The sequence below is a fragment of the Gavia stellata genome, chromosome 2, assembly GCF_030936135.1.
Source record: "Gavia stellata isolate bGavSte3 chromosome 2, bGavSte3.hap2, whole genome shotgun sequence".
Taxonomy (NCBI): domain Eukaryota; kingdom Metazoa; phylum Chordata; class Aves; order Gaviiformes; family Gaviidae; genus Gavia; species Gavia stellata.
In genome coordinates this window covers 63542072-63569153 of record NC_082595.1, presented here as the reverse complement: position 1 = coordinate 63569153, position 27082 = coordinate 63542072, and the positions used below count along the sequence as shown (strand labels likewise).

The following is a 27082-nucleotide window of genomic DNA, read 5'->3' as shown; positions in this document are numbered from 1 at the left end:
CTCCGGCCACCTCTCTTGTGGAATTACGCTGTGGTGGAAGTTAAGCCAGGACACTCACTCGCAAGCAGTTGCCCTACTTATGTCTGCTGCTAGGAGCCCTCCTGTGTTAGCGCATACGGAAGGTCTTTACACAGATATACTATTCTCAGCATCGCAGACCGAAAATGGCAAGTAATCCTTTCCACACATCTTTTTATCAGAGGGAGGAGGAGCAGGTTAAGGGAAAGGGATGTGTGTACACTCGTCAGAGAGACAGACAGACACCCGATTGCATAAAACGTGCCTTTTTTTTTCCTCTTTCTCCCTTTTTCCTGTGAAGAAATACATGACACCCAGGTCACCCCAAAATGTAGGCGCGTGTGTGTTTAAAAGAATGTGAAAGTAGCTGCCACGTAAAGTGCCGGGAAAGCGATGAGAAATACGCTCGCAGACGTGCGAGAAGAAGGAAAAGTAGTGGAGTTGCCTCTCAGCGAAGCAGTTAGCATTCGCACTGGGCTGTAGATGGCTATAAATGGAATTGTGCATCACCGTTCCTCTGAGCCCGAGGACGCCTCGCTGAAGAGACAGGACCACTGAAGGAAGTAAGGCATCTGGTTGTTTTGTAATGAGAAGCAGGAATGCTCTTAATAATAAACAAGCAGGACATTGTATGCCATCATCACAGGATGTCCTTCCTTCAGCCAGCATGCTGACTTGGATCCGAGGAAAAAAAAAAAAATGGGATGCAGGGTCCGCTAATTGCCGTACCAATCCTCCTCCCATCACCAGCATGCTCCTGGACGGTCGCTTACGTGTTGCCCTGTGCGAGAGCAGCGCTCGTTTTCTTACCGCGCTGCAAAAGAGGCGCCGAGTTTGGAAACGCTGCCTGCCTTGCCCCGCTCTTGCGAGCTTCCCTGCTACCGCTTAGGGAGAGGGGGAAGATTTTATTTAAAGGAAGAAACTGAGATGTTTTTTCCTAATTCCTTGTACAAGCGTTGGTTCGAAAGAGACTCTGGAAAGGGATAAAGCCAAAACTCTGAAACTCCCACACTGATCATATCAAGTAAGGTGCTGTAATTGCTAAGGTTTGGGAGTAGGCGCTTTCAATCGGGTTTTAATCAATATTCTGGAACTTGGGAGTCACTTTGATTGTTGTTTTGGTAGTGCTCTGCCTAGTCAAATGGAGGGCGAAGGAAGGCGGGTACGTGTTGAGCCTAAAACAGCGCGGAGAACAGATTTCTAGTAAAAGGCGTCTCAGGCGCGCTGCCCGGGAAGCGCAGCGGTGCCCGCCCGCCCGAGCCAGCCAGGCCGCTGGGCAGCGCCGCGGCCCTCCCGGCTTAGGCAGAGGCCGCCCCCGGCCCTCACATCTTGGTCGGAAGGGGAGGAAAAACCCCTGAAAATGAAAAAGCAAAAAGCCCCGGCGGGTGGCGTGGGGGCTCGGCGGAGGGCAGGGGCCGCAGGTAGAGCCCCACCTCCCGCGCTGCGGGGAGAGGAGCCGGGGAGAGGGAGGGGCCGCGCCGGTGGGTGAGCGCGAGCGGCGCGCGGGCTGCGCGCGGGCCGAGCGCGCCGCTGTGGCAGGCGGCCCCCCAGCGTTTCCCAGAGGCAAGAGCAGGGCGCGCGGCAGCACCTGTCTGACAGCGGGGGAGGAGCGGGAGGGGAGCGGCGGCTGGAGGTGTGAGTCAGTCTCCCGGGGACCCAGCCGCTGGAAGGAAGGAGAGATGTTTACTCGGTAGCGATGAGCCGGGTTTGCCGCCGACGGTGGGCTTCGGTGTGGAAACGCGCGCGGACTCTGCCCCGGTAAGGAGCGCCGTGCCTCCCCCCTCACCCTCTCACCTCCCCGGCTCCTTCTTCTCGCCCTCCCCCGCCGCGCCGGCCCCGCAGGACGGAGCGGAGTTTCCTCGTCGCCTCTCCCGGCTCGCGAGCGCTCCTCTGATCAGCATTAACCCTTTCGCTCCGCCGCGCAACTGTCACCCCCCACCCCGAGTTTCGCTATTAATCTCCTCTCCCCCTTCTAATGCCGAGAGCCGGTACATACCGCGCCGCTCGCCTCGACTGCAGCCGGGACGGGGCGCGGGCGCCGGTCCCCGGGCGGCCGTGGGGGAGCTGCCTGCCGCGACCCCCCGCCCCGGCCTCGCCCCGGCCTCTCGGGGCAGCTGCCGGCGGCTGCGGGCGCCCGGGCCGTGCCTCCCCGGCGCGGGAGAGGCGGTCCCCGGGGGGCGCCGGGGTCCCCTGTTCGCCCGGAGGCAGTCAGCCCGTAACCTCTTCCTCGGAAGATCGTGCTGGTTCAGCCTTCGCCTTTCGTTTCTCCCGGAGGAGGGGTGCGAACTTCGCGGTAGCCGGGCATCCGAAAAAGAAAAGTTGAAGGGATTTTACGCCGGGCTTGAACGTCATTCCCAGCTGCAGGCGTAGGCACAGATTCTGGTCCCTAGTGAACCTTAGGGAAAGAGCCCGACCTGGTACCTGTTTGGGGATAGGTTTGATAACAGCGCTTCTCTCCTGAATAGACGGAGGGGCTGAAGGACTTGGTGGAATTGTCCTGCAAGGCTCCTGTCCGGTGCTTTGACCTAGTAATTCTCAGAGGTACCATCAAAATCAAAAGAAGAACTTTTTTCAATTATTTATTTTATTTATTTCCCCTGCTCCTTTCCTTTTCTTTTTCGGCCCCCAGTAACGTGCTGCAGTGCTTTGTGCAGGGCTGCTGCTGCTTCAGTGATGCTGGCAGGATGTCGGCTTTCTCAGCCTTCCATGCCAAAGGATAAGGGGACGTCAGGAGGAGGCGGGGGGGCCAGGTTGTTTTGAAAGTTGTTTGTGTGTTGAAAGCCGGTGGGAAAGTTCAGGCTTCCCCATTTGGAAGAGGCAAGGCTGGGTTCCGCTCTTCCAACACGCGCTTTCCATTTTTAGCTTCATTCAGACGCAGACAGCAGCTCCTTTCCTCTTCCTCTCCTTGTTTGTGACACTTTTCTGAGGCAGCTTTTCCACAGGCAACTAAGTGGTCTCGCGGCCATGACCCCACGTTTTCTTCAGCATGGATTTTTTTTTTTCTCTCTGAGGCATTAAGGAAAGGGTCTGAAAAAGGTAAAGCGGTTGTCAGCCTAGGGAATTTTTCCTCTTTGTTTTTGTTCCCTCCTCGTTCTTACCAAGGCTGGCGTTTTAAGGCGCTGCTTCAGGCAGAGCAGCTTCGTTTACACTGCTTTTTGGCTATTACTCAACTGTACCAACTATCCTGCATACGCTTTTAAAGTGTCACAGACTACTGTATTAGTCACGCAGTCTCAACGGAAACCACAACACTGAAGGACAATGAGGATTAAAGGCTGTTTTCTTATTTTCCAGGCTGCTACACAGTGTAGCTCGGACGCTGTGAGTTTCAAGAATCTGGTGAAAGGGAGAGAGTGGACAATGAAAATGGACATGGAGGATGCTGACATGACTCTGTGGACGGAAGCTGATTTTGAAGAGAAGTGCACGTACATTGTAAATGATCACCCGTTGGATCCCAGTGCCGACGGAGGCACCCTAACTCAGGCAGAGGCTTCCTTGCCAAGGAACTTGACTTTCAAATACGCATCTAACTGCAAAGAGGTAAGCGGCAATGCTCTGGGGAGTGTTGGAGTCAGACAAGCCAAATCACAGTTCTTTGGAAAGTGTGTGCTCACCCTGGTTTCCATTCTTTGACACACACCCCCCCCCACGCCCCCAAACACACACACACTCCACCGCCACCAAATGCTGCCCGCTGGCTTTTAAGATGGGACCCTAGTAAGTCTTTTAAAGAAACTGTGAGCTGGTCATCTGTCGTGTAATATTTTCACGGGAAGTCACAGCCAGCCTATCCCTGAAACTGGTTCTGTACCAATTCGCAAACAGTTAAATTTTCACACAATTTGAACAGCATCTGAATAAGCATATTTAAACTGTGGGGTAGTTCTCTGTGCCAATTTCTAGACTGCTGTTTGCCAGGACCATTCATTGCCTCTGGCTCTGAGATTAAAGTGCCTCAGTTGTCCAATAAATAGCTTTAAAAAAAGTAGAGGGGGAAAAAAAAACAAATTCCTGGAAATGTGTTTAATTATTTCTTTTTGTTTTCCCTTTGGTTATGAAATTGCTTTATTCTTTTCACGAACTTGCTGTATTCCTGACTTCCTGAATTCTTAAAAACTCTGGCTTATCGGTTGAGGAAGTGATGGTAGAACTATAGCAAGCTTGACAGAAGGGTGGCCGTAGCTTAAATTAACTTTTGTTTATCTGGGACAGTATCTTCACTGGTAGCTAGCCGTGCGAGTCTGTCCTATCCTTGTCCCTGGAGTGGGTACATTCTTTGTTGTTGTTTCAGAAGGGCTGGAGAGAAACGAGCCCGGATGAGCAATTTGGTTTTGTGTTTACTCCTTCATATAGAGTAGCTATTATAGCTAGGTGTGATGTTCGGCAGGGTAATAACCCAAGGGACAACCCTTCATTTCTCCTTGTGCTGAGACTTGTGGTATAGCAGCTATTACCTGTGCTTCTACTTTGGCTAAACACACTGACCACAGAGCTGAAAAGAAGGGGTACACTCATCTGTGCCTATCAAATACTTCCTTCCAAAGTAGGTACTTGTTTAATCCTGCTTACAGAAATAGGGCCGGACCCCCAGCTGGAGGGTATTGGCACCATGGAATTTAGCTTGGCAGTGCCTAATACAGTACCTAGTAGGTTTGGTAAGAGGTTAAAGCTAAATTCTCCTGTAAAATCACTCTTTTCTTCCCATCTGCCCTGCCTTGCCCTGCAGAACTTTGGCAGAGAAAAGACACGCTCCAGAAAAAGTGCGAAACCTGGTTTGGTGTTACTGCATTGTTAGACAGGTCTTACTTTGGCATGGGGGACGAGAGGGCAGGGGGAGATAAAGCTGTGACTCCGCTGTGTGATACGGGAGGATTTCTTGGTTGAAGGATGAGCTTGCAGCACGACGGCTCGGGCAGATCCTCGGCAGCCGGCTGGTGACTGATTGGCTGCTCAGGCTGCTTGCTCTCTCTGCCCCCGTTTAGTCCTGCTGCCGCGGCAGGAGACATCCGAGGAGCTTTCAAAATTCGCAGTGCTGTGTTTGGAAACACTGAGGTGTAATTTCCTTACGCTATAGCTCAGATTGCTGCCATCTCTGTATAAGAGGTGGGGGGAGAGAGAATTCATTGAAAGATTCTCGGTTATTACTTGTAAAATGTGACCCATGCAGCTCCTTGCTAGTGGGAGTCTGAATATAGGACATCCTCCTTTTGTTCTCCAGAGTTTCCCCAGTCTTCTGTTAGCGCTGAAGAGCACCTACCATAAGGAGCAATAGGAACTTTGGAACCCTGGCTCTTTCTAAGGTACCTCTGAAAGAAAGGGCCGGTCTGATCCTTTTTTTCCCCCCCTTCAGTGAAAGCTACGGTCCTCTGACTGTACGGACAGGCCACTCGTTTGCTACTTGTCTGCAGGGTGAAATAGTTGCAAATGGCATAATCCGCTTGTGTTTTAGCAACTTCTGATGTGAAACATTATTTTTTTTCTGTCTGCCTCCCAAGTTTGATTTTGTTCAGTGGGGTCAGGACTGGGTGTGTGTTGCTCTTGCACGTCAGTGTTTGTGAGGTCAGCGAGGGAGCCTGATTCTGGTTTTGACCTCATGGAAAACCGCTGGAGTCCTGACAGCTCGATAGGGTGGGTTTTTTTCACTTGCGAAAGGATGAGGTAAGACTTCGGGGGATGCATGCATGCGTGTTTGCCAGTGGGTTTCAGATGTGAGCTGTCTTCATTGTTAACTTTGGGGAGAGCTGTGGCTTCATCTGGTTGAGAGTTTTAAATGCTGAGTCAGTTTATTGACAAAAACGTATATAATACATCGCTTGTGAAATGCTAATACTGTCACGATTAGATCATGAAATCCTAGTGCTGTCACGATTAGTATTATATCTCCAGTTGGAATAGGAAAAGTACTGCGTGCCTGCTTAGGAGGGAGGAAGTACAACCGCTGTTGTTTGGGGAGGGTTGCTTTTTATGTTTCTTTTCCTTGCATGCTTTGTGAAGTGAGTAGCTCCTCTTTAAAGGTTTATTGAATTTGCAAGGGAGTCCGTGACACATCATACTCTTGTTTATTCTTGGATCTTGATCGGGGATTTTTCTGAAGGACACATTTTTCATTATGAGTTCACAGTATGTGTCAGCATTTTAAAAAATGAATTACTACTGCTCGTAACATTTTAGGCTGCTAGATTTACATGAAGTCATTTATTTATTTCTATGCGTGAATTATTTATCCTTTCCTCCAGTTTTAGCAATTGACAAAAAATGATGAAATGCAGTGCCAAAATCACGCTCTAGAAGGCCATATGTGAATAATCTTTTTCATGCAGACATTTAAAAACTTTTTTTTTTAAGAATTTTCCCCTTCGGTCTCAGTTCTTAAAGCCCGAACAGCCCTTCTTGATATAAAGTGCCAGTTATTCTGCTGTCTTGAATATTACTAGTGCCTCGTCCTTGTCTGTGAGCTTGACAGAGAGAAATGTATCTCTGCAAACCCATTACTTGTTGCATTTCTCTGATAAGGCTGGTCCTTAGAGACAGACCCTGAATCAGCGATGCTGATGAAAGCAGGGATTTTGAGCTGTTACGAGGTGTGCCTCGCAGGCCTCAGACACTTGCTCTCCCCTATTGCTTTTATTTTATTGCTTTTATATATGAAGGTTCTTTTATATTCTTTTGTATAGGAAGCGGTCTGAAAGCATTTTATTTCATGGCATCTCTTTTAGAAAACTGGCCACTGAACGAGAGGGTAAAATTTATGCAGGCTTATGTCACTGTAGAACTAGTAGTTAAAATAAATCGGTGTTATTCTAGGACACATGACAGCCTTCCCTATTTGCATTTGGAGAATACTGTTACTTCACTGACGACAATAAGAGTTTGTTCGGTGTTTTTTGTTTTTTTCTTTTAAAAGCAGTTTAGTGGTCCCATTGCAAAATACCCTCCTCTTGCAGAATTAGCGGGGGTCGTGGTCTGCTTCCAGTGCCCTTTCCCCAAAGGAAGACGTAGGAGCCTTGGTCTTTCAAAGTGCCTCTTAATGTCAAATTTGGAACCGGAGCCCCTCCGCCTCTTGCCCGGGGGCCGCGGGCAGGGCGGGAGGTGCTCTGCCACCCGCCCTGCTGACCAGGCCTGGCGGGCGCCAGGCGTGCCCCTGCCCGCGCCCCTGCTCCCGGCCCCCGGCGCCGCATTAGGACCCTGGTCAGTTCCAGGGCCGCCGCCGCCGCCGCCGCCCGGGGCTGCTCCCGGCCCCGGCCCCGGCCCCGGCCCCGGGCTCCCGCCGCCGGGGCAGCCCGCGGGCGGCCGGGCTCTTCCCGCCAGCCCGGCTGGGCGCCGGCGCTCCAGCGCCTCCGGGTCGCAGCTGGGCCCCGCTCGCCAGTCGGCTCCTCTCGGCGCATCCCGTCGCGCACGGGCTGAGGGGAGAGTGGCTTAGCTCAGCCCGGCCTCGGCAGGAGCCACAGCTGCCCGCAGCACCGGGGACCGGCCTCACGGCTGCAGGCGAACGCTGGGCTTCGTCTTCGTGCTAGAAATGCTGTTGTACTGAAAGGAAAAGTGTGGTAGCGGCCCGCTTGCAAGAGCGTTGAAAGTTGGAGCTTTGAAGGGAGAGGGGGTAGGTGTCTGTTCTGAAAATAGCGTGTTGCTCCCTTACGGCATGGTTTAGACCCAGAAGGCTGCACGAGGGCAGTAAGCTTTTATTCGTGGGGAGCGAGCTCAGGTCATGCTCCCCTGTGGTACCCTGCCACGAGGCTGTTTCGGAAGGTTTCCTCGCCGAGAGGCAGCAATGCGCTGAAGGACACCTGGTGGACACAAGTCTGAAATGCCTCCGCGACAGCTTTTCGGCAGCCCGGAGACAGCTTCCCCTCAGCTCTGGTCGTGGCGTTCCTTCGCTCTTCTGCCTACAAGCTCTCGGCAGCTCTGTACTTCGTAGCCTCTTGTTAAGCCGCTTCCTCGCACCCCCCAGCTGCAGCAGTGCAGGAGCCCCTTTTGGCTGCGGCAGGGGGGCTGCTGGCAGCCTGGAGACAGCCTGTCCTGGCACTGCCGGCACCCCTCTCCTGGAGGGTACCCCTCCTTGACCACAGCAGCTGAGCTTGTGGGGGCACAACGGAGGCCAAGAATTGCTGACCAGAAAGTCACCCTCAGTTAAAAATAGTCTGGATGGCTTTAGCCTGGTTTAGTGAAACTTCAGTGTTGGCACACACGGCTGTGCAGAACATCCTCTGCCAAAATAACCTTCTGATGGGTACAGGGTGAGAAACTGTCTTCAGGTTCAGCTGCACCAGGGGAGAAGCAAACACTGCATCAAAAAGTATCTGCTGTGTCAGAGACACCAGTTCAGTGAGCGTTTCAAGTTGACTAGTTTGAGGAGTGATTTCTAGAGATTCTGAGAATTTCATTAAAGTCGTTTTAATTAAGGCCAAGATATTTTAAAACCATGAAAAAACTCGAGCTACCATGCAGTAAAACTGGTAGGGTGTGCTGTAGCTTGGCTGTGAACTTTTCTTGAGAGGGCAGATGGATGTAAATGAAGATATATAGGGAAGATGAGAAGAACATCTGCCTTTTTCAGCTCTCTATGAGAAATGTACAAGCAAGACAAAAATAAAACTGAGCCACTGAGCTTGTTTCAGCTTGTGGTAGGTGTAGGAAAATTTCTGGAAGTCCCTTTTCTCTCTCTTTAGTCCAGATGCACAGATCAATGGAGCATTTAACTACCTTTACTGTTGATGTTTAATTTTTTTTGTAGTGTGCTGAAGCACATGTTGAAATGCAGACAAGCGCAAACAGCCACAACGTACACCCAGCAATCTGTTTCTGGGTGGATTACCTCCTTGATTCCATGGCTGTTATTTGTCCCCTTTATTTTGACATTTAACGTGAAATTATGCTAGGTGTTAGTTGTTTATTGGGATTTTTAATCCTGACCAATACACAGGCAAGTATTTCTCTGTCTGTGTCTCTCCCTCTCTCACACCAAGGGTGATACAACAGAAGAAAATGTAGCATGAGAAAATCACAAGGCTTAGCTAATTTGTGAAGTGCTGTCTACAGTCCAGGGTTTTACTGTCCTTAGCTGCGAAGGACTGTTACGAAGAAAATGAAGTGCTCGCTGAAGTGAGCTATCTGCAGGGTCTGATGAGTGCTAATCTGCTTTGGTAAGAACGTTGATTCCTTGCGGGGTACAGACAGCAGCAATCCCAACTCGGTGTTCGTCAGCCACTTCTGCTGTTCCTGTCTTGTTCTGAAATTGTGATGAGCAAAAAGACAAGTGGCAAGGTGTGTGAAAGGAGTACGATTAATACATTTTGCCATGAAAGTTTGGTTATAATACTACATTAATGGGCTTTTAACCTTCCTTTTTTCCCACTATCTGAGCAGCAGCATCAATCTTGCAAAGGCTTGGGGTTTTTGGTTTACAGAATTTTTGGTTTTCGAACACTGTTTGGATAGATTATATTTAAGAAGACTGGTGAGGAACAGAGAGAGACAAAACCAATAACTCAGCAGTGTTTTGCAAAGGGTTACTCCAAGGCACGTTCTTCTGAATAATGATGAATTGCTTCCTGATTTGTGGTCAGTGACTTTTTTTGGTATAATTACGGTCAAGAAGGAAGCTGAACAACTAGAGTACATTTCTTAGACCTAGCATAGTGGAGCATTTTCATCAAAACCCTTACACCTTTTTGACCAAACCCACTTGACATATGTTACCGGAACTGCTGCCTCCTTTATATAGAAGAGGGTGATCTGTGAGTACATGTCCCAAAGCCATTTCATACTCTGTTTTGTATGCCACTGTATGCTGGTGAGAGAATTGTAGGTCGTCTTCTTTTTTTGTTCTCCTTTTAGCTATCAGGATGGGTATAGAGCAAAGAAGGTGGGGGTGGAGGGAGGTTTCATTTTGATCTGGAGGAGCAGTCATTCCAGTTCCTAACTTATTAGAAAAACGAGCTCAGTAGCAGTGAAGTGATTGATAGCTATTGAATAGTTTTATTTGCTGGAACTAGACTTTTGGGCGTTGCCTTTGGTAGGAAATAAAACTTCTGAAGATATTTGACAGTCTGTGCATTTCACTTACTGTTTCTTCTTGTAAATGTATTTTCACAAAACATATTTTTCAGGCTTTTAATCTTCAGCTTCCATATGTCTCGGTAAGATACTAGTATCTAACAAAGCTGGTCGTACCATATACAACACGATTGTTAATTTATTTCTGTTTTGCTGACCTGTCACTAAAAATTTCTTGCATCGGTTGCTCTATCTTGTTAAGTTCGGGGGACAGGGGAGAGGAGGGAAGACTTTTCGATTTCTACTGGCGATGGACTGATCCTGTGCTGCTCTTCTTGTAGGTCACTGGAGTTATAAGCAAAGAGTACATCCCAAAAGGAACGCGCTTTGGACCCCTGGTAGGAGAGATCTATACCAGCGATACGGTTCCCAAGAATGCGAACAGAAAATACTTTTGGCGGGTAAGCAGGAAAAAACAGCACCATGTTGTTGCAGTAAGCAGATCACTAAATGAGTACAGCTGAGAAGCTGGGTCACTTCCTGCTTCAGACCTGTGTGAATGCAGGGGGCAACTTCTGTACCCTGCCAGGCACAAATGGAGCCAATGGGGTGAACTAAGCTGAGTAAAAGCCTGGCTGTCTTGGATGTAGGGACTATGTGGGTGGAGGGAGCAGGGGAGACGCACAGACCTTCCCGGCTTTGTCTTCTGAGATGGATTGGTGCTTGAACGTGTAAGGAAATAGTTCTGCTGCTTGCTGTAGGGGCAGGTTATTTTGCATTTCTTCACCATGGAAGGTCATTCTTGTTTATGCAAATATCACGTGTCCTTGATTTTTCCAGCTATGAAGAAGCTGTAAAAGTACTGCATGATCTTTTACTCTGGAATTACGATACATTTTGTGATATTTTTCCCTGGGTTTTGAATAGAACTGCTATAACACAGTGGTGGTGGTCTTCAGCATATTGTTCAAGTCATAAGCTTTTCTAGTCCGCTTCAGAAAGTGTTAAAAGAGCAGCCCACAGATCTTAGTGAAGAGAAAAATCCATTAATGGCAGACAAACACTAGAGGTGATGCCTGATTTGTACTCGGTAGTATAAGCTGGAAGGGAGCGCCAGCCAATTTGTTTTGGCTTGGGAAGTCTGTGCTGGGGAATATGCTTTCAGTTTATCAGTTGACATAATCCTCAGTCTCCTTTACAGACCTATTATTAATTGTTAGAGAACATTCCTTCAGCCCCATCTCCTTCCATGGATTTGTTTGCTGCCTTCTAGCCATTTAGGTTGTGTCTAAATTGGTGGATTTGGGAGTATATCCAAGCCTCTGTGCCCAGGTGCCTGCCTGCTTTAGCAATATCCCGACCTCATATCCAGGTGAAAACCAGGGCAAGCACCAGTGTTCCCCACACCCCTTTCTTCCCACCTAATTGCATCATTTTGGTTTTCTCAGATCATCTTTGTGCGATGTAATACAGCATTGCACAGGCAGTTATTTGCATGAGTGTTTTTACAAAGCAGGCGACTGTTTTCACGCCCATAAGGCTATAAAATGTTTCTTTTAGCTGAATTTTTTGGGAGCTTGTGTCCGGCATAGGAAGAGGCTGGTATGCTGGTCCCAGCCCTGCCAGTTGCTCATAGGACGACAAACATTGGGAAGAGGGGCTGCTAACCATCTTGCAGGACTTCATTCGTATATTGCAGCGAGAAAGATGACATCATTCTCACGATGTGATTTTAAGCCTTAATGCAGAGGGATCCTCGGAAATAATATCCTAGGAGCCATCCAAGCGTCGTTAAATTCCCTGTTATAGTATCTTGATTCGTTCAAGACACGCTGCTGCACTGAAAATGAATTCCTTCCTAGGGGTCTGAAACAGGCTTGCATATGCAAAGGAAATTGTGGGAGATAACTTCCCACATGTTATTAAAGGCATCCTGGGCTTGCTGGCAGGAGTGGGAACATCTGCTGCGTGCGCCGGGGGATGCTGCCTGCGCCTTGCCCACACGAGGGGAGTGGGGCCGCCCGGGGCCAGCGTCATTTCTGGGAACCGTGCCGTGACTCAGCACATCTGGTCTTGCCTTCCCCAGAATAGGTGGGAGCCTGGTGGGGCGCCTTCGCCCCAGAGCTGGAGCACGGTGACCAGCAGCATCCGTGGCTCTGCTGTGGGAGCCATGGAGGGCTGGTTTGGGAAGCGGCGGCGGGCATCGAGCACTGGAGCCCTGCGTTCCTGGAAGTTTGTGAGCCGGGCTGAGCAGAGAAACCCGAAGGCTCCTCTTGATGCAGCACAACTCACCCGGCTCCCTTCCATTTTCTCATAACAAACACACCGCAAAATCTCTCGCAATCTGCTTTGATGAGGCCACATGTATTTCCCCCTTCTCAGTTTACAGGAAGTTACTCTTAAAGAAAGTGATTCTGGTGTTTACGGCCTGCGTTAAAGGGCCAGGCTGCCTCGCCCCTCTCTGCCAGCAGCTCTCAGGGAGAAGAGGAGAGGTTCCGGCTGGCCGGTGGGCGCTCACAGGGCGCGCTGCCTGGCCAGGTAGGTGCGAAAGACAGTGGTGTGAACACAAAGGAAGGAACACACTGTGGAGTGTTTTCCCCCTGAGATAACCTCTGTCTCCCCTTCGGAAAGGCATTTCCTGCTCAGCGAGGTGCGTCGCTGGTGCAAGCTGCTCCTGCTTCAAGGTCTGGCTTTTGCCCGGTCATCTGTTTTGCAAAACCTAGGATCCCCATTTCATCCAGCGCGGAGCTTGTTCCCCCTGAGAGTAAGGGATGTGTCTTTAACAGATGTCTCTCCTGGATTTTTCTTGCCTTTTTTTTTTTTTTTTAAATAATTCTCTTATTCTTACCACTTTAAGAAACAGTAGCTTCTTTTAGTGATTGGGACTTCTTTCCCCTCAAGCCGCTGAGCAGTTTTTAGATTCATGTTTTCTTTCTCCTCTGTGGACAAGCCAGAACGTGTCCCTCGATAGGAAAAGTGACTTCTCATCGGTTGGCCTGTCTCCAGGTCTTCGTTAAGTTATGGCAGGTGAAGTTCATCTTTGCCTCACCCAGCCTTTCTACAAAAGGGCTACAGTCCAACTATGAGCAAGTGTTGCTTTAGGACTCTGGGGGGGTGGAGGATGTTTGCATAGTTTAAACCTTTGGGCGGAGGTGGTAGGAAACTGCAAGTACAGAGGCCATAGAAAAAGGCGAGAAAGACTCTGACGTAGCACAGCCAGTCAGTCTTATACACAGGTGACTCAAAGCATTAATGCAAGCATGCACTCAGACCTGCAGTCATTAGCATCACCCACTTGTTGATCATAGCACCAGGAAAAGGACTCTAAGGTAGACTGTTCACGCAGGGAGAGTACTCTGCATTTCAGATTTTCGGTCTCATTTGTCCATACTAGCAGAGCCACAGAGGCTAAGGAGAAATGGAAAAGGTGACTGTGGACTTACCTTTGAATAAGCATCTTTTTTCTTAACGCGGAGGATACCATAGTTGGAAAGGGGGGGACCCAGCTTGAGTTCTCATTTCACTCATATCTTCTCATTTTAAAAAAAAAAAAAAAAAGCTTATCATTTTTCCCCTCTGGACTCTGTGCGCGTGTGTTGTGTATTGTGCGTATATATATTCATAGGCACTTCCTCCCTATTCCAGATCTATTCAAGTGGTGAGCTTCACCACTTCATTGATGGATTTAACGAGGACAAGAGCAACTGGATGCGTTATGTAAACCCTGGCTACTCCGTTCAGGAACAGAACTTGGCTGCTTGTCAGAATGGAATGAACATCTACTTCTACACCATCAAGCCCATCCCTGCCAACCAAGAGCTGCTTGTGTGGTATTGCCGAGACTTTGCAGAGAGGCTGCACTATCCCTCCTCCAGAGAGCTGACAATGATGAACCTCAGTAAGTGGATTACAGTATAAACAAGGAATGCTAGTAATGTCTCTTCTGCCTATATGATCTAATAATAAGTTGTATAATTACACAGCTGCATCATCTGTTGTGTCACAGTAGGTAGCTTGGAGTGGAAAAGGGGAATTAAAAAACCCAACACAACAGAGTGAATTCCCTGTGCCCATTCAAATGTAAACAGATTATAAAAAATCTGAACAGTTACTGGTTTACAATCTGAGTATTATCTGATGACATTCTGGACAAACAACCTGAATGTAACCTCTGCCTTCAGGACCATAGATGTTGGTTCACTCTCAGACTTTTCCAAGCCCAGATCTCATAGTGCATTTAGCAAAATTCTACTTTGATAGCATATACTAAAGGCTGTCCAGTCATGATCCAAAAGGGCTGCCCTTACTGTACAAGGAAGTGGCCATGTGCCCTGACTCTATGTCTGTCTGACAAAATATATGTTGACTGCATAATGCTCTTCGAGCCCTGCATCTACGCTTACTTATGGGAGCAAACCTCCTGTGGTCTTCTCATCTGGTTACTTGTTTTTTAAGATAGTGTATTTTGTCCCCGTTTCTTGGCTGTATATTGCAGCTTTCGTTTTCTGTTCAAAAATAATAGCACTGGTAACAGGGGAAAGAGGTATTTCCAGGAGTTTATCTCTGTGTTCCTCTGTGGTTTCTGATCATTGCCAGCCTCAGCGCTTTACTCATAGCTTAATCACTGCCCAGCACCTTACCCACAGCCCCTTGAAGAGACAGAGAGATTCTTGCTGACTTCTCATTCGACTCTTAAGCTGCCTCCCCTCCTGCTAGCTGCTCTGAGATAGAGCAGAGCATTCTTTTGTCCTTCTGCCAGCACCTACACTGAAATTTGAAGGAAAAACTGCAAGCAGGTTTTTTTTATAAAAAGGACTATTTGACGTTATTTGGCAACAAATAACGGGTTATAAAATATCAGTGCTACTCTGGGGATCATTAGAGCTAAAATGTAACCCCGCGTCATGAAAATGATATCACACATTCAGATTAATCAAAAGTACATCTGTCCTCCATGGATGTTGTCCTTTCACCAGGTTTTGGGTCTTTCCCTACAAATTATAGATGAAAATTTGCTTTCTCTTAATGGCAGAGGGAAGAGACAGAGGGGATGGCCTATGCTGCTATATTCCCTATTCAAAAAATATCTCACTGATTCTGTCGTCTTTGCACATACGTCATTTCACCACTCGCTGTGCGGTTTTATTTCCTGATATGATGAACTCTTGTCTTTTCAGTGGGACCTGGAGGTGGGACGAAACAACAGCATTAAGGGTTCCTGTGGATGAGGAGTTTGCAAAGATCCAGCCAGACATATTTGGCCGCTAGCTAGGAGGATACATAAATGTAGCCTCAGTTTACTGCATCTGCTGGCATCTTAGGTTGCCTTGCAGAAGTAGCGAGGAATGTATTTGTAAAGTGTCAGCTAATTACCTGGTTACTCTTACTCAGGTCAAAACTAGGGGTGTCTGGACATGTGCAGAATAATCCATTTTAGTAAAAGTAAGCTCAATACGTGGATTTAAAGAGACGGGATCTTGAGCAACAATTGTGTAGTTCAGCTTTAACATTCAAAAGAGCAATCTTTCCAGACACTGAGATCGAAATATCCCTTCTTCTTTTTAAAGATAATTGCGTTTAAACCATTTAGAAATATTACGTTAGCCCCTTCCACATAAAGAAGACAGCAGTTCAGAAAAATGGGAAAAAGTATTCACTTTTTTTATCTTTTTCCTTTGTCTTTGTGACAAGCACATTCAAGCCTAAGGCCTGCAGTTGGGCCAGAAACCCTACAGGTACCATAAGGATTGGTGTTTTCTAAAATTTCGGTGCCCTCTTTTGAAAAGTATGGAAAAAAATCCAGAGGTCTCCCAAAGATGCTTATTTGCTGAAGGCGCTGTACCAACAGTGTGAGCAGGGATGGTTTTTCCAGCATTAGAACTGGAACCAGATGAGTTTAAAGTGAATGTCAGCACCGTTCAGTTTTCTTCTTCCCCTTCCTCCCAGGCCACTTCTAGTTAAATCTAAAATTAGTAAGCATCCTGCTGCCTCTCCAGCCTCTCTCTCTCTCTAGCACAAGCCTGGCCAAGGTGCTCTCACACTGCATTCATCTACGAATAAAGTGCAGAAGGCTTGTCCCCAGATAGCTCGCATCCTGCACCTGCTGCAGATGTGGGGCTTTGCCCCATCAAAACATCTTAACACAGTGAGTGCTTGGGGTGACTCCCCCACTCGTCACCTCCTCCACCTGCTAGAAAGTCAGCAAAGCCCTCTCCAGCCAAACAGATCGCTAATAATTCGGTGTTTGAAGTGGCACGGCTTCCCTCAGAGGAGCAGGTGGGGATCGCTGCCTCTCCCAGCTCCTGGCTGCTGGTTTTGGCACCCTCTGAGGAAGAGGGAGGGGAAGTCGGGGTCCAGATCCCACAACAGGCTGAAGTCAGGGCTCCCTCCCACTGGGACACGTGCCGGCACAAGCGTGGGGCAGCAGCACCACCAGCCCATGACCGTGGTGTGTTGTGCCCAGCTCCCTCCCTCCACCACATCTTGGGTGTGCAGAGCATGCCAGTGCCCGCGGGAGGCTTTGGAAGAGCCGTGCCTGGCTGGTTGCCCGGCCCAGCATGGGAGAGGCCAACTGGGACAGACACTTATGAAGAGTTTGCAGTGTGGCCTCAGTCTTGCCAACTTAAAATATAGGCAGCTGCTTTAGGTGCCTCAGGTGTTTGGGGATCACGGTCTTGAAGTTCAGCACCTCAGTTCCTCTTCAAGCACCTGAGCGGGATGGGCCGCTGGGGAAAAATGTATCAGAGAATTTCTTTGGCTTTATTTCCTGTAATTAGTGGCCTCAGAAATGAGAGAACCACCACTTTAGAGCATAAATATATTTACACATCCACATATAACATCTACTTGCCTCGGTAAAAGCAAACTTTCAAATTAAAGGTAACTTCTCCAGCGTTAGTTCGTTTGTGCCGTAGAAGGAAAGCATCCAGATTCAAGACAGCAATTATGCATCTACTTAGTTATGGGTTTAACCCTGTCCTCTGTGTTTTCTTGAGTTGGAGCCTTTGACCCAGTCTTTCAGATGCTGAAGCACACACCTATCTTCACGGCCATGATTAGCTCCGAGTGGAGCTATGTGACTTCGAGGGGATGTTGAAGTGCCTGCAAGGAGTTGCACAATAGTGGTAGAGGCAAGACTCCGCATTGTCCCAGCAGTGGAAACTTAGTCTTGTTTCAAACAATCCCCTTCTCCTTCCTGCCTGTTTTGAGGCCACTGATGTTGTTTTCTATCAAGATTTGAGCTAAGTCACCTTCAGATGGTGCCATTGTCCCGTAAATGGTTTTAAGTGCGATGGCACAAGATTTCTATATTCTGCTGGCCAAAAAACCAATTTTCGGTAATTTATTAAATGTGCTTAACCTCATTCAACTGGGCCTTCAGACTGTGTTTTAGTCTGTGATATTTTATTTTTGGACTAGCGAACAGACTGAGGAAATTTGCTTCGGGGGTCCCACATAGTTTAGCATTTCATTCCTGCCTCATCATAGGAGGATTATTTTGGGATGGAAGGTGGAGAGGGTAACAGGTTTTTTTAAAAAAAGGAATTTTAAAAAACCCCGAACAATTGCATTACTCAGGACATGCCTATTTGATAATAATGTTCATGTATTGCAATCATATGATGCAACTTCCTGCTGCTCATGTCCATGTTTGTCTCCCCAGTCAAGTATGGGCAGGTGTCATCTTTTGGTCAAGCTTCAGAAAAAATGTTTGAGTTGGGGGGGAGGCAATTTGCATATTCATAAAACATTTGGCCATCTTTTTGTTTCGTTAACAGGTTTAACAAGGTATTATGTAAAATCTTTCAGAGTCTATGAAGATTAACTTTTTAATGCTGTTTCTTAAATGTAATTTATTCTTGTCTTCTTCCTGCTGGCCCTGACACACTGGCCATTAGCTAAGCCCTGCCACTTGCTTTCCCTTTTGTTTATGGGCAGTTTCACTTTCTGGTTTTGAAGCTTTTCTGTTTGGGTTGAGAGGAAACATCTGCACTTGCTTAAAAAAAAATGCCTCCTGGAATCTTCAAAAGGGCTCAGGAAAATGATTTTGAAATGATATGAAAGGTTGTCGTCACAAAACCAGAATTTGGGGGCTAAAGTTGACTTAATATTGAGGATTATTTGAAGGCTCCCTTAAAGACCTTCTCTGAGCAAGATGTTTTCAAAGGCATGTCACCCTGCCTTGGACATATTTAGAAAACAGATGATCAAGTTATATACTTCTAAATGTTGGTCTCCGTTCTCATTTTGAGTGAAAACACTCTTTGTTTTGCCTGCTTCACAACTTCGAGGTTCTCTTTCTACTAGCAAAAGAGGTGCTTAATTTAGATCGAAAATGTGAATCGGCATAATTAAGCTCCACCACTCAAAGTGTTCAGTACCATCTCACTCCTGAAATTACTATTGAAATTACTGTCTGCCTACAACCGTTTTTCAAGTTTTTAGAAAAAACAGATCATTGTTTTTATGAAGTCCTACAGCTCAGAGACCAAGAAATGAGAGCAAAGCCTACGGCTATGCAGCAGTCTGTAGCTGGAACACCCACATTGGAGTGACTTCAGGCAGCCCCTCCACTCAAGTTTTATTAATACTTAAAAGTAACAGGAGTTTTGTCCCTTTTCCTCTTGCACGCACTCACTAATCTCAGATCTGAGCAAATAATCTGTTGACCTCAGTGAGAAATGGCTCAGGCTCCTAAAGAGGCATGTCAGGGTTTTTTTTCTTTCTTTTTTCCCCCCTCCCCTCAGATCAGTAACTTACAAATGCAGCTGCACTGTTCTTGTTTTGTCATGAACCTCTTTTCTGTGTGTCTCTCTCTGACCACAGAAACTAGACAGATCTTGGAAGAGTATGTGCCTATATTTAGTGTATATACATGTATATGGGAGTGGGAGGGAGAAATGCATTTCAAGAGTGAGAGGGGGACATTGTGATCAGTAAGAAATTAAATCAGAAGTTAAAAAAAAAACAACAAACATTTGTAAGAAATATATCTTTCTAACGTTGAAGTGTGGCTCCTTTAAGAGCAACAAGAAAGGTTGTAAACCTCTCAGTCAGTTTCAGCCCTGGTTTAAATCCACGTTCAGTACAAAACATAAGAACTTCTCCTTGGCCCCTTCTCTTACTCTGCAGGGTGCTGATACACTTGTTTATGTTTTGATCTCTCTGGTGTTCCCAAGCATCCCTTGTGCTCAGGTAATATGGGAAAAAGCCAAGAGGGGATTTATGGAGCAAAGATAGCTTGCAAACTAAAGAGAGCTGTCAAAGTTAGACTTGAAAAATAATCTCTGTCTACGCATGGAAATTAGTAGGAGGGGAGGCTTTACCGGGAACATTGAAGGGAAGGAAAGAACAATTATCTTTAGTCTGTCAAGTGGGGACATGGGCCTGTTGCACAAAGACAGTTACGTTCTTGGTGTGAGTTTCCTTTCTGTCACTCACGGGCTTGCTCTGGCGCATAAGGCACGTACGTCCCCACCCTGATGTTTAACCTTGTGACAGTAGGAGCCGTTCCTCCAGCTGAAGTGGCCCTGGTTTCTCTATCACTTTTCCAGCAGTGCCAGCATTTCTCCTTCCTCTTCCCCTCCCCCCGGATTTTTTTTCTTTAAAAGAGAAAAGTGTCAATTTGAACTTCCTGCTCGACAGACCCCACTGAGAAACTGATACGGGCCTGATAAGGTGGTATTTATTTATTTTTTCTGCTGCGAGGCTTCACAAGTCCTGCTCCCCCGCCCCCACCTAGCTTTCAGTACTTCCCGGTCTCCATACTTCCCGATGCTGATAGCATCACCGGGAATGTTTGCTCTGAGATGCTGGCGTGGTGACAGGCAGCTGATAAGAAGATGTAGATAATATTATCCACACTGCCATTGTAGAGCTTGAACCTAGTAGGACCTCTGTTATACCCAAAAATCTGGGTGGACATTTAGAAAATGAGTTACCAGTCCACGAGTACAGACAAAATGACAAAAGAAAGTAGGTGATTTTTAATGCCAGACAATGCAACACGCTATTAATTTATTTTTGAAACAACTTTGCATTAAACTTTAACATCGAGAGAAGTAATTGGGAAGCTGTCTGCGCGCTTATGTGTGTACGTGCTTGCTGTACGATAATGCCCAAACTGCCCACATCTCAATCTAAATTTGCTTGCTACTAGTCTAATGCCATTTGAAAAAGGATGCTACTGTAAAAGTGGGTTGCTGTGAGTAGGAGCATGCTTTGAAAACAGCTGTTTTCCTGGATACATTTAATAAATAGCTGTTTCATTGCCTTATAGGGTAATGTTGCCAAATGATGGATTCAGTCAGGGTAGTGAATAGTGAAGCAAAGAATCCGCATTGAAAGCGGCGTGTCATTGCCTGTTCCCGTCTTCCTCACTGGGTTCAGCTGGTCCTCCAAAAATCAGAAATAACTGTTTCTCACCCCAGTTAGTGAAGTAAGAACAGTCAGTCACAAAAGTAGAAATTTGGCTAAAGGGCTGCGATACTTTCGAGTCACATACCTGTCAGCATTGACTTGTACCTCCTGATGGAAAACCTTGCACATAACCAACCACGAATATGCAACCTTCTTGTAGTTTTTCCATTATAAGAAAATATCTTGCAAGTCATCATTTCAAGATTATATAACTATTAACTTTGGGAGATTAGATAAAAGCAGACTTCTTTTTCTATTGAAGACACCTTTCAGTGTACTGTTTATATTATATTATGTCCAGATAACAAGGGTAGAGTCTTTGAGTACAAATAAACAGTGTATGTGCTGAAATGAGCCGATGAGCCGAATGCATGCTAGCTTCTATTTCCTTCTAAATGCAAATTTCTTTTGCCCCCCCCCTTTTTTTTTTTGAAAGAGTACATTTCAGCTTAAGCTGGAGCCAACCAGTCTTGCTTTCTTGTGCTTTGCTTCAGCATTTTTTTTTTATAAAGTACAGCTGTAAGCAGAGGAGTTTTGCATAGACTGAATGCCACAGAAATCTGCAGTAAATAGTCTGCTTTGTTGTAGATGTTCCTAAGCAGTATATTTAATGAGTAATGATCTGTTTACTGATGGAGAATACCTTCTCTTTGAAGAAGGCTTTCATCCTAGCCAGCCATGGTTTTTTTGGTACTGTAAGTAATTGAACTGGCTGGTGAAGTGACTGCTGCGGTTTGGCAAAAGCTGATTTGTCATGCCTTGTTATTTTACTGAGGAACATTTCTGGGAGCTTGGGTTCTGCAAAGTCCTTCTGTTAAACCTGTATTGTGAAGAAATGCTTGTTACCTCATTTATTAGAAATACTGCTTAAATAGATATTCAACAGCAAATTTAAGGGGAATGAAAGGTGAAATCAGTTTGCAAAGTGCAGGCTAGCAGTCTGCAAATGAATCATCATCCAGATCTGTATGTACTGGCTGATATCCCCTAAATTAACAATGCTTTTTATTAACACTTAATACCAGCAGGCATTTCTTCACACAGAAATTGATTTTTTGGTGAGTTAAATGTTTGTTCATCTCAGAGAGTGGCCCTTCTGTCCCACTAAACTTGTAGGAGTTAGATTGTGTGTTTTGGAAAGAGATAATGACGGTGGCATATCTAAATAATCATTACCTTGTTTTGGTATTTCAGCACAAACCCACGTTAATCCAAAGCAGCACAGTGCTGATAAAGAGGAGCTCTATCAGAAAAGCATCCCAAAGAAGGAGCACAGCGTGAAAGAAATCCTGAAAATGGAATCCAATCCTCCAAAAGGAAAAGACTTCTTCCAGACCAACATTTCACCAGTTACTCCAGAAAAAGACTTGGATGATTTGCGTAAGAACTATAGCCCGGAAAGGTGTTTCTTCCCTCGAGTTGTCTACCCGATCCGACCTCATATTCCAGAAGACTATCTGAAAGCTTCCTTAGCATACGGGATGGACAGACCCAGCTACATTACTCACTCGCCCATCCAGACGTCTACTACGCCGAGTCCTTCAGGGAGGAGCAGCCCAGACCAAAGTTTAAAAAGTTCAAGCCCTCACAGCAGTCCAGGGGTCACAGTTTCACCTCTGGCACCTACTTCCCAAGAGCACAGAGAGCCGTACTCTTACTTGAATGGATCGTATGGCTCAGAAGGATTGGGGTCTTATCCTGGATATGCACCCCCTGGCCACCTCCCACCCGCCTTTCTACCATCCTATAACCCCCATTACCCCAAATTCCTGTTACCTCCATTCAATATGAGCTGTAATAACCTGAGCGCTTTGAACAATATCAATGGCATCAACAATTTCAATCTCTTCCCAAGGATGTATCCTCTTTATGGCAACCTGCTCAGCGGAGGTAGCCTTTCCCACCACATGTTGAACCCCACCACACTCCCCAGTTCATTGCCCAGTGAAGGAGGCCGTCGATTGCTGCAGCCTGATCATCCGAGAGACTTCCTCATACCAGCACCTAACAGTGCCTTCTCTATCACGGGCGCTGCTGCCAGCATGAAGGACAAGCCATGCAGCCCCACCAGCGGGTCACCCACAGCTGGTACAGCAGCCAGTTCAGAACACATAATGCAACCTAAACCTACCTCAGTGGTGTTGGCTGCCACCGGTGGTGAAGAAGCCATGAATCTCATTAAAAGTAAGAGGAATGTGACCGGTTACAAAACCCTCCCATACCCACTGAAGAAGCAGAACGGGAAGATCAAGTACGAATGCAATGTTTGCTCCAAGACCTTTGGCCAGCTCTCCAATCTGAAGGTAGGCAGTGGAGAATAAGACATGAGCCTTCTTGGAAGGCTCTGGTTTCTTCCTGTAGGCTATCTAGGAAAAGTAGGGACAGGCCTCCCTTGCTCATGAGGCCATTTATCAGTCTGGGCTTAATATGGCAGCCCCCCAGCAAGAAAGCATGGCTGTAAAGACAGTGTTTTAATACAGACGCCACCTAATTAACTAGATAACACTGTATGTTGGCAATGGGAGTCTTCCGCTAACTTTAGGAAACATCTGAAAGTACTTTCATTACAGTACTGGAAACTGCAAATTGTTAATTGCTTTGTTTCTCCGCAGGTGCACCTCCGAGTACACAGCGGAGAGAGACCATTTAAATGCCAGACTTGCAATAAAGGCTTCACGCAGCTGGCTCACCTCCAGAAGCACTATCTGGTACACACGGGAGAAAAACCCCATGAGTGTCAGGTATGTAACACACCAGAGAGACAAATTCCCTTGGAGGCCGAAGGGTTAGCAGGGTCCGTGCACACGCCCTACAGCGTGTGGGGAGGGCTGCACGACAAACCCATGGCTGCTCAGGGCTGGAGTCCGTATTACAGCTGTTTCCAGCCCTGGTGCAGCAGCGTCTGTGAGACAGCAGGGTTGCCTTTAGCCTGCTAGAGCAACATCTGCCTGATGCAGTTTTGCCATCAGCCGTACTCAAAATGCTATTCAGCAGTATTTAAATAAAAAAGGTGGGGATTTTTTTCCCCTTGTGAGAAAGTGTGAAGATATAAAAAGCTGCTGCTTCATCCTGCTGTCTCCTCCTAGGTGTCTGTGATTTAAACCATACAATCCCCTCCCACTCATTCACTGTTTCTCTGCCACCCCCCACATTAGGTTTGTCACAAGCGGTTCAGCAGCACCAGCAATCTCAAAACCCACCTGCGGCTCCACTCTGGAGAGAAGCCTTACCAGTGCAAGCTCTGCCCGGCCAAATTCACCCAGTTTGTGCACCTGAAACTGCACAAGCGTCTCCACACCCGGGAACGTCCCCATAAATGCATCCACTGCCACAAGAGCTACATTCACCTCTGCAGCCTCCAGGTCCACCTGAAGGGCAACTGCCCCGTCGCCCCTGCCTCTGGCCTCTCCATGGAGGACCTGAATCGAATCAATGAGGAGATCGAGAAGTTCGACATCAGTGACAATGCCGACAAGTTGGAAGAAGTGGAGGACAATATCGACTTAACATCGATTGTGGAGAAGGATATACTGACCATGCTCAGGAGGGAAATGGAAGGAGCAAATCTGAAAGTATCTCTACAGAGGAACCTGGGAAATGGACTTCTCTCCTCAGGATGCAATCTTTACGAGTCGTCAGATATGTCAATTATGAAGTTGCCTCACAGTCACCCACTACCTCTGTTACCTGTAAAGGTCAAGCAAGAAACAGTTGAACCAATGGACCCTTAAGACTTTTTGGCAAAGTGATTTTTTTTTTTATTTATGACTTGGCAAGTCAGGGTGCCTGTAGCAGTTGCTTGTACATAGTTTCAATGCTGCAAAGCAATCTTGGCTTACAGTAGTTTCCCTACGCTCTCCAGCTGAAAGAAGGAACTCCAAAGTTACTGTTTTCTCAGGGCATAAAAAGAGGCAAAGGACTGTGCATTGCCTCGCCAGTTACTAAAAGACAATCATCTATTCGTAATTATTTTTTCAATGATAGTACTTCATAATTTATTATGCAATTAATCATTCTAAAAGCAATAATTAGGAAAATGTTTACAATGACTGGAAAATTCATTGTAATTTTTACTTTAAATGTTTTTATTTTTTGTTTTATGGCCATCCTTTGTAGATAATTTTTTCTGCACATCTGTTTTAAGAACCTAAGATTGGGGTTTCAGTAAATGTGTTTTATGTACCGATGTCTTTTAAACAAATGTGGTTTTTCCTATTGCCAAAGTTGGACATTTGACATACAGAATCCTAGATCTGTTGGTTTGGAAAAAATGCTGTGTACTTTTATGTGCAAATCACCCCACTGGGAATTGAAAAGGGAAAAAAAAACAACCCAGAGTAGCAGCAAGCAGGGAAGAAACTGCTACCCCTGCCTCTCTGAGGATGGGAGAGAGGTTCTTCTACCTGCAGCTCTACCTGGAACAGATGTGGCACAGCAAACGCCTACCTGCCATGGACAATACCACAGGTTTTTAGAAAACAGCTATAGCCCCACACATTGTCATGTAACTTTATGACCAAAGGAATGCATCAGCTTAAAGTGGCTCTTCCAAAATAAAGTCTCACTTACGTTCTTTTGTTTCCAAAAGCAGTTTGAAAGCAAACACACAAATATTCTTAATATTCTGCCTAAAAGGAGGTTTTTGGCAGACTTCTTTCTTCTCTTTTTTTTTTTTTTTTTTTTTTTTTTTGGCCAGAGCCTTCCAGGGATTAAAAAAAAAGATGGTCAGATTCCCTGAGAAAGAAGGGGTTCGGTTTTACTTGTATTTTTGTCTCCCACTTTGCCTGGGTAGAAGTGGGGAACAAAGTCCTTTCCTGGCACATACATTTTTTTTCCTTCCTTCCTGTACGACTCAGATTTTTCTCAGTATTTGTGTTTGTACATTTTGTGGTTAATTTAATTAAAGAAGAAAAGGGCATTGCAAAGTTGTTGAACAACAATTACCTCAGTGCTTGTGTCCAGTGGTGCAGACAATGCTGTTTTATCTAAATGCTTTGCTACTTTAGAGAAGAAACCAAAATGTGCACAGGGAAAGACAGAATGCACGTCCTTTTATCTTTTTGTTTTGCTAAGCCCAAAGATGATACGGTGACGTTTGAGGTGTAGCAAAGAATACATGTATATTTATAGATATATTTATACCACTATACTATATATGTATATGTATATATATTTATACCACTTAAGTTGTGAGCCAAAACATGTAATAAAACCTATTTTTCATCTAAGTGTGAAAATCAAATGTTATCCAGTTCTGCATATTACCAATGACCTCAAAACCAGAAGGTTGTACTAAGGCATTTATCACTTGCAAGTAGGCATGCACAGCTGTCCAGGTGAGGCCTGAGCTTGCAAACACCTTATGTGAATAACGTCACCCACACATGGCGTCTCAGCGAATTCGGTGGGAATGACCCTGTTTGCAGGACGGGGGTCATCGGTCCCCTGCTCTTCCGGCAGTGTGTACTGGGGGCGGGGAAGGAGGTGGGTGGTCAGTGAACAAACAGCCAGAAAGGACTTGAAAAGAAGCCGAATACGACCCACGCATGGTGTGTTCACAAGACACGGTGAAGGGCAGGATGGAGGTTAGTTGGGATGAGCCCCTCATCTCGTGTCACCCTGCCATTAATGAGTTGCATGCTCAACTTGCATAAATCTAAGTAGCATTATTACATGCCTCCCTGCCATGCATATCTTTCTGTCTGGTTATATTCTTAGAAATTTTAAAATGGCCCACTTCAACAATCCAGGATGCGGTGACCTTTTCAGCAAACTTCATTTTAATGCCTTCTGTTAAAAAACAAAATGATCCTGAAATAGAAGTCTCTCAACACAGCTTTTGAAGGACTACAGTTCATTACATTTCCACTCCTGCAAATTGTGAGGCTGACATCTTTTAAATGTAGCAATAGGTCATAAATATAGTACTTGTAGGATAAACCAAAGTATCACTACTCTGTCACTGGACACACACTTCTCCTATTATTTGCCTGTAGTGCTTTCTTGTATTTGATACAAATTTTACAAGAATTTATATACATCAGCTTTAAGAATTGTTACTTCTCCTTACTGTTTCTCCCTTCCCTTAGAAGTTTTACATGTGAATGTAGCAACAATCGACAGTGTTTTTGGGGGTTTTTTTTGTCTCTCTTAAGAAAGACTCTGACCAAAGTTAACAGGCTTTTTACTTTGCTAGAACAACAAACTATCATATGTTTACGTATTGGTTTACATCATTATTTATGTGCAAATTGTCAAATGTAAATTAAATATAAGTGTTCATTGCTTTACTGATGCTTCCCTTGTCTTCAATCTCTCTGCACTGCCTGCCTGCCCTTGCAGGGCGCCTTCCCCTCCCAGCCGCCACGACTGGGCGATGATGTCTCCAACAATGCCCACTTCTGCCTTTGCAGGCTCTGATCTTCCTGACTGGAAGTTCAAAACAACAATGCCACAGCCGAATACCCTGGCTTTGTCAATCATGCCGCTTTCTTCAGTTTTAGCCAATAGCTTTGGAAAAAAAAAAGGATTTTTTAAAAAAACCCCAATTTTCAGTGTTTTCACTGCAAATACTTAAATGCTATCATCTGCCCCGCAGATACGTGACCAGGGTTCTCATTTACATTTTTCCAAATGATTGTAATTTCTG

General features: G+C 46.1%; 1 protein-coding gene across 2 annotated transcripts in view; it reads left to right on the top strand.

Moving 5' to 3' along the window:
• Positions 1-24164, top strand: part of PRDM1 (PR/SET domain 1) — a 31095-nt gene extending 6931 nt beyond the window's left edge. For both annotated transcript variants that reach the window (XM_059835531.1, XM_059835529.1), the window contains exons 2-7: positions 3313-3561; positions 10356-10475; positions 13660-13912; positions 21628-22736; positions 23046-23174; positions 23589-24164. In XM_059835531.1, the coding sequence (XP_059691514.1) occupies positions 3313-3561; positions 10356-10475; positions 13660-13912; positions 21628-22736; positions 23046-23174; positions 23589-24164 (2436 nt within the window). The remainder of the gene's footprint in view (positions 1-3312; positions 3562-10355; positions 10476-13659; positions 13913-21627; positions 22737-23045; positions 23175-23588) is intronic.
• The last annotated feature ends 2918 nt before the right edge of the window (positions 24165-27082 follow it).